The 14575-nt window shown below is 34.7% G+C and overlaps 4 protein-coding genes across 4 annotated transcripts; 3 read left to right on the forward strand and 1 right to left on the reverse strand.

Moving 5' to 3' along the window:
• Positions 1 to 392: 392 nt before the first annotated feature.
• Positions 393 to 1331, reverse strand: LOC113643492 (olfactory receptor 52B2-like). Its single transcript, XM_047820931.1, has one exon. It carries the CDS (start codon positions 1329 to 1331, stop codon positions 393 to 395), a length of 939 nt encoding a protein of 312 aa, XP_047676887.1.
• Positions 1332 to 3774: 2443 nt separating this feature from the next.
• LOC113643493 (olfactory receptor 52B2-like) lies at positions 3775 to 4722 on the forward strand. The gene has a single exon (XM_027147776.1). It carries the CDS (start codon positions 3775 to 3777, stop codon positions 4720 to 4722), a length of 948 nt encoding a protein of 315 aa, XP_027003577.1.
• A 3478-nt stretch (positions 4723 to 8200) lies between these two features.
• LOC113643494 (olfactory receptor 52B2-like) lies at positions 8201 to 10210 on the forward strand. The gene is made up of 2 exons (XM_027147777.1): positions 8201 to 9101; positions 10164 to 10210. The coding sequence occupies exons 1-2, from the start codon at positions 8201 to 8203 to the stop codon at positions 10208 to 10210; spliced, it is 948 nt and encodes a 315-aa protein (XP_027003578.1).
• A 2920-nt stretch (positions 10211 to 13130) lies between these two features.
• On the forward strand, positions 13131 to 14063 carry LOC113643684 (olfactory receptor 52E4-like). The gene has a single exon (XM_027148067.1). It carries the CDS (start codon positions 13131 to 13133, stop codon positions 14061 to 14063), a length of 933 nt encoding a protein of 310 aa, XP_027003868.1.
• Positions 14064 to 14575: the final 512 nt, after the last annotated feature.

Consider the following 14575-nt stretch of genomic DNA (forward strand, 5'->3'; position numbering starts at 1 on the left):
TAGATCTTTTATAGGTCTCTCTTATAGGAGATTAGTTGCACAGTCTATAGCATATGATTTATGTCATCGTCAACACAAAATGCATTAAAACCACAGCATTTATTTTGAGTAGGAATAATATGATAACCACTGTCCAGTACTATTTGTATGTACTAGAAGTATAATTACAATAAATACAATAAACATATTGTAATTTAAAGAAAACAGAACTGTAAATATTTTTATTATATTGGAAAATCTGTCCAAGGGAGAATTATTATTTGTTGAATTGTGGTAACATCAAAAATAGTTACTGGAAGAAGCTTGGAAGGAAGATAATGCATAATTCCAAATAACTTTTTCATTCATCTTCAAATTAATAGTATTATTCATCACTCTAGAATATGTTTCTGTCATGATGGAGATGTCTTTTTACAGAAGAAAACAAAAATCTTCCGTTGAATTTCTTTGGTTTTCAATCCATATATTAGAGGATTAATAATAGGAGGAAATATCATCACACATGCACCAAAGAGCCTTCTTAAGTATTGGGATACATTCTCAAACCTGTGTGAAATTAAGGCAAATAGTCCACTGAATTCTACACATAAGAAAACAATTAGGTGTGTACTGCATGTCTGAATAGCTTTGCTTTTTGCATCGGACTGTCTTTTATAGACACAGGTGAATAAGATTTGAATGTATGTAAATAACATTATAAACAGTGTTATACATTGGTGCACAGCTGTAAGAGACAGTCCATAGTAATTAGTCACATTAATGTCCCCACATATAAGCTTCATCAAACTTGGATTATTACAGAAAGTGTCTACTATTTTTGTGCTACATATCTCTTGACGGTAGGTCAGACCAAGTAGAAAACCAACCTCTGTAAAAGCTATGGACCATACAATAATGATTATCTTTAGCAAGCTATTTGGAGACATAATGGTGTTATATTTCAATGGATAGCAGATTGCAATATACCTGTCATAAGCCATAGCGGACAGAATAAGAAGTGTTCCAGACCCATACAAATGTACCAAGAAGGCTTGTATGTAACATGCCGAATATGTGATTGATCTATTCTGAGATAGTATACTCGAGATCAGCTGAGGAAAAAAAGCAGTGGCACCTACAATGTCATTGATTGGCATGTTAAATAACAGTATGTACATAGGTTTATGAAGTTTTTGGTTCAGAGCAATTATTAGCAGTAATGTAACATTGAAAAACAAGATAGTGCAATAGGTAAGGGTTCCAAACATGAACACTGGTATAACAGAAGTCAGTGAAATGTCCAGTGATTCCAAAGTAAGTAGAGTTGTATATATGGACATATTAGAGCTCATTGTCCTTCTTTTATATTAGACCTAAAATAGACAGGAAAAGAATACAAAATATTAGACAAATTAGTATCAAACAAGTATCCCCTTAAGCATCTAGACCTAATACCTAAAAACCACAAATTTTAACTAAAGAACTAATTTAAAATTATAAAACATGTTGGGCTTGATGAAGTGTATCATTCTTAAAGCGTTTTTAAGCGTTTCATGCTTTTTTTCTGATCATGTATAGCTTGCCCATCTTGCTAACATTTCAGTGGATTTTGCACACACTTACACACACACACGCTCTCTCTCTCTCTCTCTCTCTCTCTCTCTCTCTCTCTCTCTCTCTCTCTCTCTCTCTCTCTCTCTCTCTGATCTGAAAAAAAGGGCAGTGGCACCCATAATGTCATTGATTGTTATGTTAAATAACAGTATGTACATAGGTTTATGACGTTTTTGGTTCAGAGCAATTGTAATATTGAACAACAAAATAAAACAATATGTAAGGATTCCAAACATAAGCACTGGTAATATATAAGGTGGTGGTATATCTATTGGTTTCAAAGTAAAATTTATTGAATATATGTATATATAAGAGCTCATTGTTCTTCTTATTACTGTGTATCAAGAAGGAAAGTTCTGAAACAGAGAAAAATGTTATGTACACACAGGTTTCTTAAAATAAGCACTTTTTTAATAAATATTAAAAAATGTACAATTACATGTAATTGCTTGCTTACCTCAAATCTCTGATCACAGTATTTAGCAAAATATTACAAATACAAGTATTGCAAGTTAATCCAGCAATTTATTGTTAATGTCTGAGCTTCTCAGATGCTTGTCCTTTCTGAACATCCGTGTAATTTACCTCTACCTGCCATTTTATATACATTAGGAATTCATGACCCGTCCTTTTTAATGCCCAAGTGACCCCATTTCATGACTAATTGCCTTTGGAAAACTGTTGGGTAAACAAATATGTAAGAATGAAAAGGCAAATATTATGGGATTAACCACTTCAGAATCTGTATTCTAATATGATTTACTGATTTTACTTTTGGTAAAACTGAGATAACCTTGCCTGTTAACAGAGAGCTCTGGCAGACTTATAAACCCTTGCTCTTTTGAGACACTTACATCACACAAAGTGTAAGCATATTTCAGGTAAACTAATACTGTTCTTTTTTATCATAAGTAACACTTTTGCCAGCCACTGATGGAAGACTATATTTTGTGCGGCTTGTGTGTGGAGGCATTTGCGACGCTGTCACAATATACACATATATATTATGACATGCAGAATTGACCTTAATTATCCCCCAGAAGGACCGGGATACTAAAAAGACAATAGAAAACCTTGTCTTTATTTCTAGTTTCAACTATGTCGTCGTGACAAACTTTTATGTTGGCTTGTCGGAGCAAATATTCCCAATGTGATGCTAGGGTGCAAATACTTTTTGAGGCGAGTGGATATGAGCATGTGACATGTGACATGAGAGTCTTTTGATATATCACATGTCCATATAGCAAAAAAGGCCACTTTGAGACCCGGTACTTTGAGTACCAGAACTCGGATTGCTTAGAAAAGTAATAGGTCGGTCGAGCGTCTATGACATATCTGATTTTGGTGCATGTTGCTCGAAAACCCTAGGAGGAGAAGAAATTAATACATTTTTGTCTAAGAAGAATAAGCAAAACAGAATGTTGGCTTCTACAAGCCAACATAATAAAGAAGGAGAAGACATAAAGCAATTAGATTTAGATTTACAACAATCATTTACTCATTTTAGATTATGATATATATTTTAATGGTCAGATTTATTGAATGGCTCTTTTTCGTGTAATTTAGTATCATTCTATTTTAACACCCCCCCCCCCCCTCATTAAATTAAGTAACCTAATAAAGTCAGTTTCATTTTATGTCACAACACAATAAAATCTATAAATGCTAAGAAAGGCACTGTATTTCTACACATCAGAGATGTCTTCAAACTATCCTTTGCATTAGGCAAAATACATGTATAAATAAAATCGGAAAAATAAAACAGCAATGTTTATTGAACGGCGGACAATCAGCCTGTCATTTCTGGTGTAATATGACTCTCCTGCATAGCACTTAAAGTGCTACATTTTATGAGCATAACCTCTTATTGCAAGCTATACATATTATAGTTGAGCAATGGTTAAAGTTGGCAATATCCTCTGGTGAAATATGAGTAACTTGTAAGGTCTTTGGGGGGCATAAGATGATATAAAGTGGGCGTACAATGTCCCTCTATTGACACAAGTGGATCTTTTGGTAGGTGAGTCTGAAGTCAAATATATTAGACAAAAATAAAACACACACACACACACACACACACACACACACACACACACACACACACACACACACACACACACAGGACAAATACTGTAATAACTGTTTATTAACTTCTCTGTTTATTTCTCCCACAGGTTCACAATGGAGCAACTTTTCAATAACACATTCAGTTTCAACCTTCAGATTGCCAGATTTGATGTCCCGCCTCAAGCTATTTATCCTGTTTTTATCATTGGAGCTCTGATCTATTTGTTTGCTGTGTTCTGTAATGTAACAATTTTAGCATTGATTGTTACCCAGCAAAGCCTTCATAAGCCTATGTTTTACATTTTGTTCAGCCTTCCTTTGATAGACCTAATAGCAATTACATTTGCTTTCCCCAGAGTTCTTTTGGATATTGTAACCCAAACAAATATGGTCTACTACCCGACATGTATTCTACAGGGATTTGTTCTTCATTCATATGGCGGTGGTGTTCTTTTCATTCTGGCAGCCATGTCATTTGATCGGTGCATAGCCATATGCATGCCACTCAGATATAATTCTATAATGAGTCCATATACAGTTGGTGGTGTAATAGCACTGGCTTGGGGCCTTGATTTTTCAATGATTGTTGTATTGTTTGCTCTCCAGGCAAGATTTCCAAAATGTAAGACATTCATTTTTAATGTTTATTGTAGCAATAGTGCACTATTACAGCTGTCGTGTGGTGGCGACCTTACTGTGAATAATGTTTATGGATTAGCTATAACTGGAGTTATGCAAGGTATTAGTGTGACTATTCAATTATTGTCCTATGTACTCATTCTTAAAACTTGTCTTTCAAACACACAAGCCAATGCTAGAAGTAAGGCTATAAACACATGTTTAGCACAAATACTTACATTTGTCCTGTATGAAATAGTTTCGACATTTACCATACTTTCAAATCGTTTTCAGAATATACCACCAATTGCACAACAAATAAGTGGTTTGATGATTTTCACAATTCTTCCAGTGGTAAATCCAATTATATATGGAATGAAAACAAGAGAGATTCGAAATACCTTCATCATTGTGCTGAAAAAACGAAAGGTGGCATTTGCATAATTGTTGGTGTAAAAACATTTTATTTTTGTCTTATGCACAAATGCAGTTCTCTGATTCAGTTCTGTCCCCTTTGTAAAATATTGTCAATCTGTATGACCTTTTCTTCAAATGTTTAATTCAACTTATTAACATGGAACTGGTAATCCTTTGGGTGTTTGTAGTGTAATCGCGTTTCCATGTGACAGGGAATGAATGAGTTGCTGGATCTGTCACAGCACAATTTCTGATAGCATTGCTATTAAGTGAGCCATGCCTTGACCTTACTGTAACATGTCTTTATTTCTCTGGCATGTAATTAGCTAATGACTAAAATAAGGGACACCCCTGCACCCCAATGTCTTTATGGTATGTAGGAAAAACAAAGTAACAAAAGTAAATACAGTGTAAAATGTCTTTTGACTGATTCATTTGACTGACAGCAAACAACAGGACACATTTTGTAATGCTGATAATACCACAATAAAATACTACAATAAATTATATATGCAGAAATACTTTTCTGAAATAATATTTAATTCTTCATATTTTATATACAAAGGTTAAAGATTCAAGATTTGATTTGTTACATACACTGTATATACATTACAGTATATAACTTGAAGTAAAATATTTCTTTAGACTGTACATATACAGTAAATAAACTGAATTAAAATAAATCATGAGTAATAAGATGACATAAGAAAAAATAATATAAAAGAAATGGAATTTTTTTATAGAGAGTAGCATATAGTAACTGTACAGAATATGCAAAAATAATGCATAACATATGCAGTTGTTTTACGTGTAATAACACTAAATTGTGAGTTCTGTTGGTGTTAGAAATGATAAACAAATTCCCCTTCTTTACTTTAAACATGTCTAGTAAGGCTCTGAAAACTCTATGCATGAGATAAATTTATTTCAAAGCACATTTTTCAGTTTGTTTAGTAATTGTTTAAGACTTTTTTTTTGCGATTTCAATCTTTATCCTAATCCTAAATGCTGTCATAATGTATGTCACAGTGATATTTCACAGCATTTTGGTTATTTCTCCGTTAATTTATACTGTAAGTGGAACTTTAAAACTGTCATATCCATTCCAGTTTTTCCCCATTTAAGTTACAAAAACGATGAATAAAATTACGCTGCATGATTTTAGGCATGCTGATCCATTTATGCTTAATGGTTATTTGTTATTGAATAAATATTTATTTCCCCCCAAAACTACAATATAACGTTCCTTCCATTGTATTCCATTTTATTATTTATCAATGTAAGATTTCATTTCTCTGGATTAAGATAAAGTTTTCTTACCTCTATTAACCTTTTCATGCATAGATGTCACTTTTCAAAAGCCTTTTTCTGGCTATTGCAAATATTTCAGAAGTATAACCCTATACCAGATAACAGCCACTAGAGGGGGTCATTAACTCAATACACCAAAGGTTCAGGCCTTTTGGTAAACATTTGTATTTACCAAAAATAGCCTGATGCTCAAGGTGACTGAAATAACTTCAAATGGCCCGACCACAGTAGGTGAGTATATCTGTACAATACTTCTATTAACCCTGTACTGCACAGCATTGCCTTCAGTCAACTGAAAGCTTTCTTAAGCCCAATGCCCCCACTAAAGCAATAGTATATACTTTGTCAATCTTATATAAAATTAAGTAACTGTAAATTAAATATATATGTGCATGTATGTGGTGTATACAGTAGTAGCTTTTTGTCATTTTTTTTATTTTTTGCATGTTAAGAAATTACTTTATTTCCCCCCCTCAGGGCAGCATTGTGCATTAAGGGGTACTTCTTAGGGATCCGTATGCTGACAATGTCTTTTGATGTCATCACATATTATCACATGCATTTAATTAACAAAGTATAAACCCTTAAAATATTTGTCTTTATTTTTTAGTTAATTTTACCTCTTTTAACACAATTAGGGAGAAAATGGACATAAGATTGTTTTATGGAAGACGAGCATGATCAGCATGTTAGGCAAATCCCATCTGACAGTGAGATAGACAGTGACAGTGAGGATGAAGGAATGGACTGTTTATTTCTGTTGTATTTTTGTTTTGTTTTTTGCTGTGCATTTATTGGCTATGGAAACTTACTTTTTTGTATGGTTTTATAAACACTCCAGATACCACAATGGATGAAAGTGAATTTCTGTCTGAAGATAACATTATTTCTTGCCAAACCACTAAATGCAAACTTAAAATCTTTGATTTTATTGTTTACCAGTCAAACTTGTACAGCATCCAGTGCAACCCTGCCAAGCCCCTTAACCTTACTGTTCAAGAACTTGAACAGTTCTTTGAGACATTATTCCATATGTCATTTGCTCTTCAAGCTACCCACATGTTCTGGAGCCACAGTAGCCAAATTGCATGTGTTGCTGATGTGATGCCTCTTTCAGGATGAGAGGCAATCAAAAAATTTCTTTATTTCAGCAACAATATTTCCAGCCCACAAGAGATATGGCTGACTACAATGAGCTGTACAAGATTCAGCCTCTCATAAACCACATCCTCACAAAGCTAAAATAGCTGCACAATTATAGAACAGTATGGAGGGAAGAGAAAGAAGCAGGGGCCTACAGCTCCCATCCCAAAACAGGATGTCTTCACACTGGCCAATAATATGTGAAAAGAAGGGCAGGTACAGAGTTCCTAGGTGTACAGAAACACCCAAAGTGATGTGAATGAATATTAAGCATTTTTATCAGCAAGTATTTTGTATTCCTGTTTGAAAACACACCAGTTTTCTGCATTGTGGACATAAATCAGTAATGGTGTGGGTCTACAGAATCCTTCTGCCATCTCTTTTATTTCCAAAAAAAGAGATAAAATGTTTCTTTCCAGATTAGCAGTGAGAGTTAAATGCTAGGCAAACTTGAGTTTCAGCTTCTCAAACACATTACTGACACTTTACCAACAGTGAGATGCAGCACTTGATATAAGAAATGGTAGATAAAAAATAGTAAAATGGTAACCAGATACAGTGAATGAATGAGTGCTTAAGCAGTTTGTATAATATCATACATTGTTTGCTAATACTGTCATCATACTATTATAGTATCTATTTTTTGTCACAACAGACATTATTTCATTTCTCGTGTCATAAGTCATACTTGTTATCTTATGCTAATGGTTATATACATCAATTATTACTAGGTATACATTTTATGTTTGAGACAACATTACAGCTGTAAATATCCTCTGGTGACATATGAATCATTTGCATAGTTGTTGGAGGACAGAAATTGTTATAAATGTGCCAACCCATTTCCCTCTATTGACACAAGTAGATCTACTGTAAGGTAAGTCTGTGGTCAAAGCCATTGTAAATGAAAAAAAAAAACATTATGCATATACTGTAGGTGGTTTAGTAACAATGTTTTATTATTATTATTATTATTATTATTATTATTATTATTATTATTATTATTATTATTATTATTATTATTATTATTAATTTCTCCCATAGGTTCAGAATGGAGCAACTTTTCAATAACACATTCAGTTTCAACCTTCAGATTGCCAGATTTGATGTCCCTCATCAAGCTGTTTATCCTGTTTTTATCATTGGAGCTCTGATCTATTTGTTTGCTGTGATCTGTAATGTAACAATTTTAGCATTGATTGTTACCCAGCAAAGGCTTCATAAACCCATGTTTTACATTTTGTTCAGCCTTCCTTTGACAGACTTAATGGGAATTACTTGTGCCCTGCCGAGAGTTCTTCTGGACATTGTAACCCAAACAAATATGGTCTATTACCCAACATGTGTTCTGCAGGGCTTTTTGCTTCATCTGTATGGAGGTAGTATACTTTTTATTCTGGCAGCCATGTCATTTGATCGCTACATAGCGATATGCAAGCCACTGAGATATAACTCTATAATGGGTCCATACACAGTTGGTGGTGTGATAGCACTGGCTTGGGGCCTTGACATTGCCTTGATTGTTGTATTGTTTGCTCTTCAGGCACGAGTTACAAAATGTAAGACATTCATTTTTAATGTTTATTGTAGCAATAATACACTGTTACAGCTTTCATGTGCTGGTGACCTTACTGTGAATAATGTTTATGGATTAGCAATAACTGGAATTGTACAAGGTATTAGTGTGACTATTCAACTATTTTCCTATGTACAAATTCTTAGAGCCTGTCTTTCCCACACACAAACCGATGCTAGGAGTAAGGCTGTAAACACATGTTTAGGACAGATAATTACATTTGTTCTGTATGAAATAGTTACAACCTTCACAGTACTATCGTATCGTTTTCAGAATATACCACTCAATGCACAACAAGTATGTGGTATGCTGATTTTCACAATTCTTCCAGTTTGTAATCCAATTATATATGGAATGAAAACAAGAGACATTAGAAGTTCACTCATCATAGTGTTAAAAAAACAAAAAGTGGCATTTAAATAAATTTCAAACAATAACTCTTTTTTTCAATTTGCTTCAATTTGGTTCTATTTGTTCTATTAAAATCTAATCGTTTGCAATCTGCTATCATTTTTATTCTTCAAACAAACACATAGAAGAACAATATTCTCTTTGTCTACATTGGGTAAATTATGCTATGCTTATCTTTATCTCTAACTGACGGTAAACTAAATTAGAGAAACATATTATCATTGTCTATATCCAATTTTGTTTGTAAAAAAAAGATGATTCTTTGTTCATGTTGTGTATTAAATATGTTTTATATGAAATTGGAGGTTTAAATATCCACATACCTTTGACATTCTCATTGCATCCATCTTAAATTAATATTTATATGGTTAAACAGAAAAAAGATATAAAAGAAAACATAGGTTAGAGTAAAAGTTCTTGCTTCTTTCTTCTGTTATCTAACTTTAACCTGATGATCCAACAGATGTTGAAACAATTAATAATTAATTTAATATCAACTTCACAGTGGTTTTGTTGCAATAAAGTCATGTGGCTGATTTTCTTGCAACTATTTTTAACCTTGAAGACAATTTAGCAGCTCCTTGCAATGTCTTGTTTAATCTACCATTCTCACTACAATTCTAGAAAATAATATGTGGGCTGATCATAGTTCACGCTGACCAAGGCACAACTATTACAGAATAGTAGAATATAATTTACTTTCTGTAAATAGTTGCATATTTGTACTTATTGTTTTAGCTCTGCAATATGTAAGAAACATCTCAGCAAATATTATGTATAGGCAGTGGTGGGTCAGGTGAATGGTAAAAGAGATAGGCGAGTGATTGTACATCAGTAGTAAATTTGTTTAAGAGGAAAAAAATAAACAAGCTTGTAGATCTAGCCCTACAAACATGAAGTAAGGCACATTGAGATAATCTCTGCTTTTTTGCAATCATTATTTATTATTTATCAAAATACATCTCTCAACATGAACATGCTGCATGGCATATCAATTTATTTCATTACTATTTTTCAATTTGTTCAGTGAACCTTTTAGAGACTTTTAGGGAAACTTTTTTTGGTAACAATTGAAAAAGAATTTCTATTTATCAGAAACACTTATTACTAATAGTAAATATTTATTACTATTAAAAAAACAAACAAACTTTATTTTAGAGTAATACATATGTATTAGTCCTTGAGTTTATTATCATCGTATTTAGGAAATGTATACAATTAATGAATAGTCATTTCAATGTCGGAATCAGTGTTGCATCCCACACCAGATAACACAGAGTGGCCGATAAATTGTTACAACACACAAAATCCATCACACACTCTATCTACTTTACCCTTGTTCTGATTGTAAACACTTGGACTCAATTATTCATTCACACAGGAGGTCTAAAGAAATGTACCCGACCCGAAGTGACCCGGATCACTTTTTACCCAGACCCGACGTGCATAATTTTTTTTTTTTAAGAAAGAAACGACCCGAGAAAAACCCGAAAAAATTAGACCCGGTCCGACCCCACCCGTTGGCAATTTTTGCGCCGAAGGTTGCATAACTTGTAGAGTTATGCAACCTTCTGGGCAAGTCGGGTTAAAAAAGTAACCGCTGCAGAGTGGATTCAAAATTGATTGACAGGTCTGTTGCAACGAAAATTAGCTTACCGCCAGCCACATTTCACCAGCCACATGTCGCAAACGGTCTTGGCAAAAGAGGAGAGGTTGGAAAAGGACTCAAGTCGATGCACACACGCAAGATACAGTAGTTCGGGTATTCTCGGGTCCGTTCGGTAAAAACACATTCATTTTAAATTACCCGAGACCCGATGCCATTATTATACCTGACCCGTGTCCGAGGTACACTTTTAGACCCAAACCCGCTCGGGTCTCGGGTCGGACCTCGGGTTTTCGGATCTAAGTGGACCCATGAAGACCTCTAATTCACGTATACAAGGAGAAGTGTCCTTCCTTTCTTATTGTTCTGCTAGTGTTTTTCTGATTATAATTATGATTCTGTTTTAGTTTAGTTGTCTTTGTCTTCTGACCAGTTTATTCTGTTTGTATGACTATGATTTCTTGACACATTTTGGAATTGTTTGACTATTTTGAAAATAAAACTCTTAACCTGCAACTATCATCTCCACCACCTCACAGAATTAATTCTGCTTTGTACCCACCAAAACTTTATGATCATTATGATTATTTTATAAAATTTTGTTGGGTACAAAGAATGTTTGGTACAAAATTTTATGATCATTATGATTATTTTATCCCCCCTTGAACCGCCACCTTATTGCGGTGGAGGGGTTTGCGTGCCTGAATGATCCTAGGAGCTATGTTGTCTGGGGCTTTCTGCCCCGGGTAGGGTCTCCCAAGGCAAACAGCCGACCTGAACCCAAGTGGTGTTCTGTTATTGGACTTCTGTGCTAGTCACAGTTTGTCCATAACGAACGTTCAAGCAGAAGGGTGTCCATCAGTGCACATGGCAACAGGATACCCTAGGTCAGAGGTCGATGACTTTGTGGTTGTTTCATCTGACCTCCGGCCTTATGTCTTGGACATTCGGGTAAAGCGAGGGGCGGAGCTGTCAACTGAACACCACCTGGTGGTTAGTTGGATCCGATGGCGGTGGAGGAAGTTGGACAGTCTTGTCAGACCCAAATGTACTGTGAGGGTCTGCTGGGAACGTTTGGCAGAGTCTCCGGTCAGAGAGATCTTCAAATCCCACCTCTGGCAGAGCTTCAACCAGATCCTGAGGGAGGTTGGAGACATTGAGTCCGAGTGGACCATGTTCTCCATCTCCATTGTCGACGCGGCCACTCGGATCTTTGGCTTTAAGGTCTCCGGTTACTGTCGTGGATCCACACTGGACCATCTCTATACCCTCGCCAGGTTGCTGGAGAGTTCATGGGAGTTTGCCCAACCAGTCTTCATGTGCTTTGTGGATCTGGAGAAGGCATTCAACTGTGTCCCTCATGGCGACCTGTGGGGGGGTGCTCTGGGAGTATGGGGTCCGAGGCCCTCTGCTAAGGGCTGTCCGGTCCCTATATGCCCGGAGCAGGAGTTTGGTTTGCTTTGCCGGCGGTAAGTCAGACTTGGACTCCGGCAGGGCTGCCCTTTGTCACTGGTCTTGTTCATTATTTATATGGACAGGATTTATAAGCGCAGTCGGTGGCCAGAGGGAGTCCGGCTTGGGGACCACCGGATCTCATCTCTACTTTTTGCAGATGATGCCCTGTTGGCTTCATCAAATCAGGAGCTTCAGCGTGCACTAGGACGGTTTGCGAGTGTGAAGCAGTGGGGAAAAGGATAATAATAATAATAAATAATAATAATAATAATAATAATAATAATAATAATAATAATAATATCTTTTTAATCTAAAAGAGATCACAAACAAATTCCCTTATGTTAACAGGCCCACAACCTACCCCTGAATTTTTGCATTGGATTAAACCCTCGCTCAGTTTGCTATAGTGATCTTTGCAATCTGATAAAACAAGATATTTCCTTTGGCTCATGGGACTATTACATAATTACTGAACACTATAAAGCATGTGACATTTGTAGGGAAGAGATTAGGGTTGTACGTTCTATCACAGGATATAAACGGATCTCAGTTTAAGCTTGAATAATGAATGACATCCCTTTAAATTATAAGTGAGGTCTTAGCTTATAGAGTAAGTATTTGTTTCTGAATATGTTCAATAATTTAAGTCTCATATTAGTATTTGCTAGAGTCATTGTTCAGTCTTCTATCTTAAAAAGAGATCAAATAACAGTCAGTGCTTTAAAGTTTGTACTACTAATCTATTGTAATATTACTAATTTTCTTTAGTGTAGCTACAAACAGTGTAGCATGCTACAAATGTATTTATTTTAATGTCTTATTTTTTCATATATTCTGTTTAGATATTTTATTTATTTTTATATAAATATTTACCTTTACCAGTCATGATAACTAACAGAAGTGTTTCTTTGCAGGTGAAAATCTAATTTTAAAATGACTGATTTCTCTAATATATCTATTCTGACACTTCAAGGCTTCAATTTACCTCCTGAGAGTATCCCCCCTGCGTTTGTCTTCGCAACACTAGGATACCTGACCATTCTCACTTGCAACCTCATCTTACTAATCACTATCATTCTCAATAAGAGTCTTCACCAGCCCATGTATCTTTTGCTTTTAAACTTGCCCATAAATGATCTTATAGGCTCTACAGCCCTCTTCCCACATATTATTAAAGAACTCTTATGGGACACCAGGACAATAGAGTTTTCAACTTGTGTCACTCAAGCTTTCTTTATACATATCTATGCAACAGGTGCAGTGTTCATTTTGACTGCTATGGCATATGACAGATATGTGGCCATATGTTGCCCTTTGAAATACAACACAATCATGAGTAATATGCACACAATGAGGCTAATCTCTTTGGTCTGGATTTCTAATATACTTATGATAGCTGTGCTTTTTATCCTTTTGCTGCGTTTACCACGATGCAGATCATTAGTGACTCATACATACTGTGATAATCCCTCTTTGCTCCAGCTGGTCTGTGTAAACACAACAATAAATAACATATATGGACTGATGACTGTAGCTGTCTGTCAAGTGATAACAGTAGGCCTAATTATATTTACATACATCCAAATCCTTATAGCCTGTTTTAGAAACAAGCAATCTGACACACGTAGCAAGGCAATGCAAACTTGTGCGACACATTTAATTGTATTTCTCCTATTTGAATGCTTGGGTCTTTTCACAATAATTTCTTACAGGTTAACAGATATTTCTCCACACTTAAGAAAATTTAGTGGTGTGGCTGCTATGATTTTGCCTCCAACAATGAATCCTTTAATATATGGCCTAAAAACTAAGGAAATCAGAGTCAAAGCTGTAAAATTTTTCAAGAAGAGGATTTATACCTCATAAACTACAAAGACCTTGCCATGATGTTACTAGAAACAAGTTTATACTCTGACTTCATTGTAAGACCATGATGTTGTACCAATTTGTTCATTTTTGTTAGAATTTTTTCAATTTTAATTAACAAGATAACTATGTGCTGGTCTCTTGATATTCTTTTGTTTAGTGAAACAACTCCAGTCAACGTTTTCTGTGCATTTATGTTTATTTGCTCCTAAAGAAGCTGTTTCTTACAAACCTTTATACTTTAACATGTAACCTATTTTTTTCCACTTTTTAATTAGCATTTCCAATTAATTTATATTATTTATTTATCTATTTATTTATTCTTGCATAAAATGGTTATTGTATAGGCAGCAGCATGATTGTAGGAATAATGTAATAATATAAAATATTCATATTATATAATTCCTATATCATATAATTAAGTCATTACTTTTATAGAAAAGTTTTTATTGTATTTTAAATTACATTAAACTATTGAATTAACAAATAATACTTAATCTATTCTTGTTGGT

Source organism: Tachysurus fulvidraco, chromosome 11 (genome assembly GCF_022655615.1).
Source record: "Tachysurus fulvidraco isolate hzauxx_2018 chromosome 11, HZAU_PFXX_2.0, whole genome shotgun sequence".
NCBI lineage: Eukaryota > Metazoa > Chordata > Actinopteri > Siluriformes > Bagridae > Tachysurus > Tachysurus fulvidraco.

What these genes read in the sequence shown, in the direction of transcription:
- LOC113643493 (XM_027147776.1), top strand. Translation starts at nt 3,775, where the DNA reads ATGGAGCAACTTTTCAATAACACATTCAGTTTCAACCTTCAGATTGCC.
- LOC113643494 (XM_027147777.1), top strand. Translation starts at nt 8,201, where the DNA reads ATGGAGCAACTTTTCAATAACACATTCAGTTTCAACCTTCAGATTGCC. An exon ending in GAAAACAAGAGACATTAGAA is followed by an intron (nt 9,102 to 10,163) that starts GTTCACTCATCA and finishes CAATTTGTTCAG; the next exon opens with TGAACCTTTTAGAGACTTTT.
- LOC113643684 (XM_027148067.1), top strand. Translation starts at nt 13,131, where the DNA reads ATGACTGATTTCTCTAATATATCTATTCTGACACTTCAAGGCTTCAAT.
- LOC113643492 (XM_047820931.1), bottom strand. Translation starts at nt 1,331, where the DNA reads ATGAGCTCTAATATGTCCATATATACAACTCTACTTACTTTGGAATCA.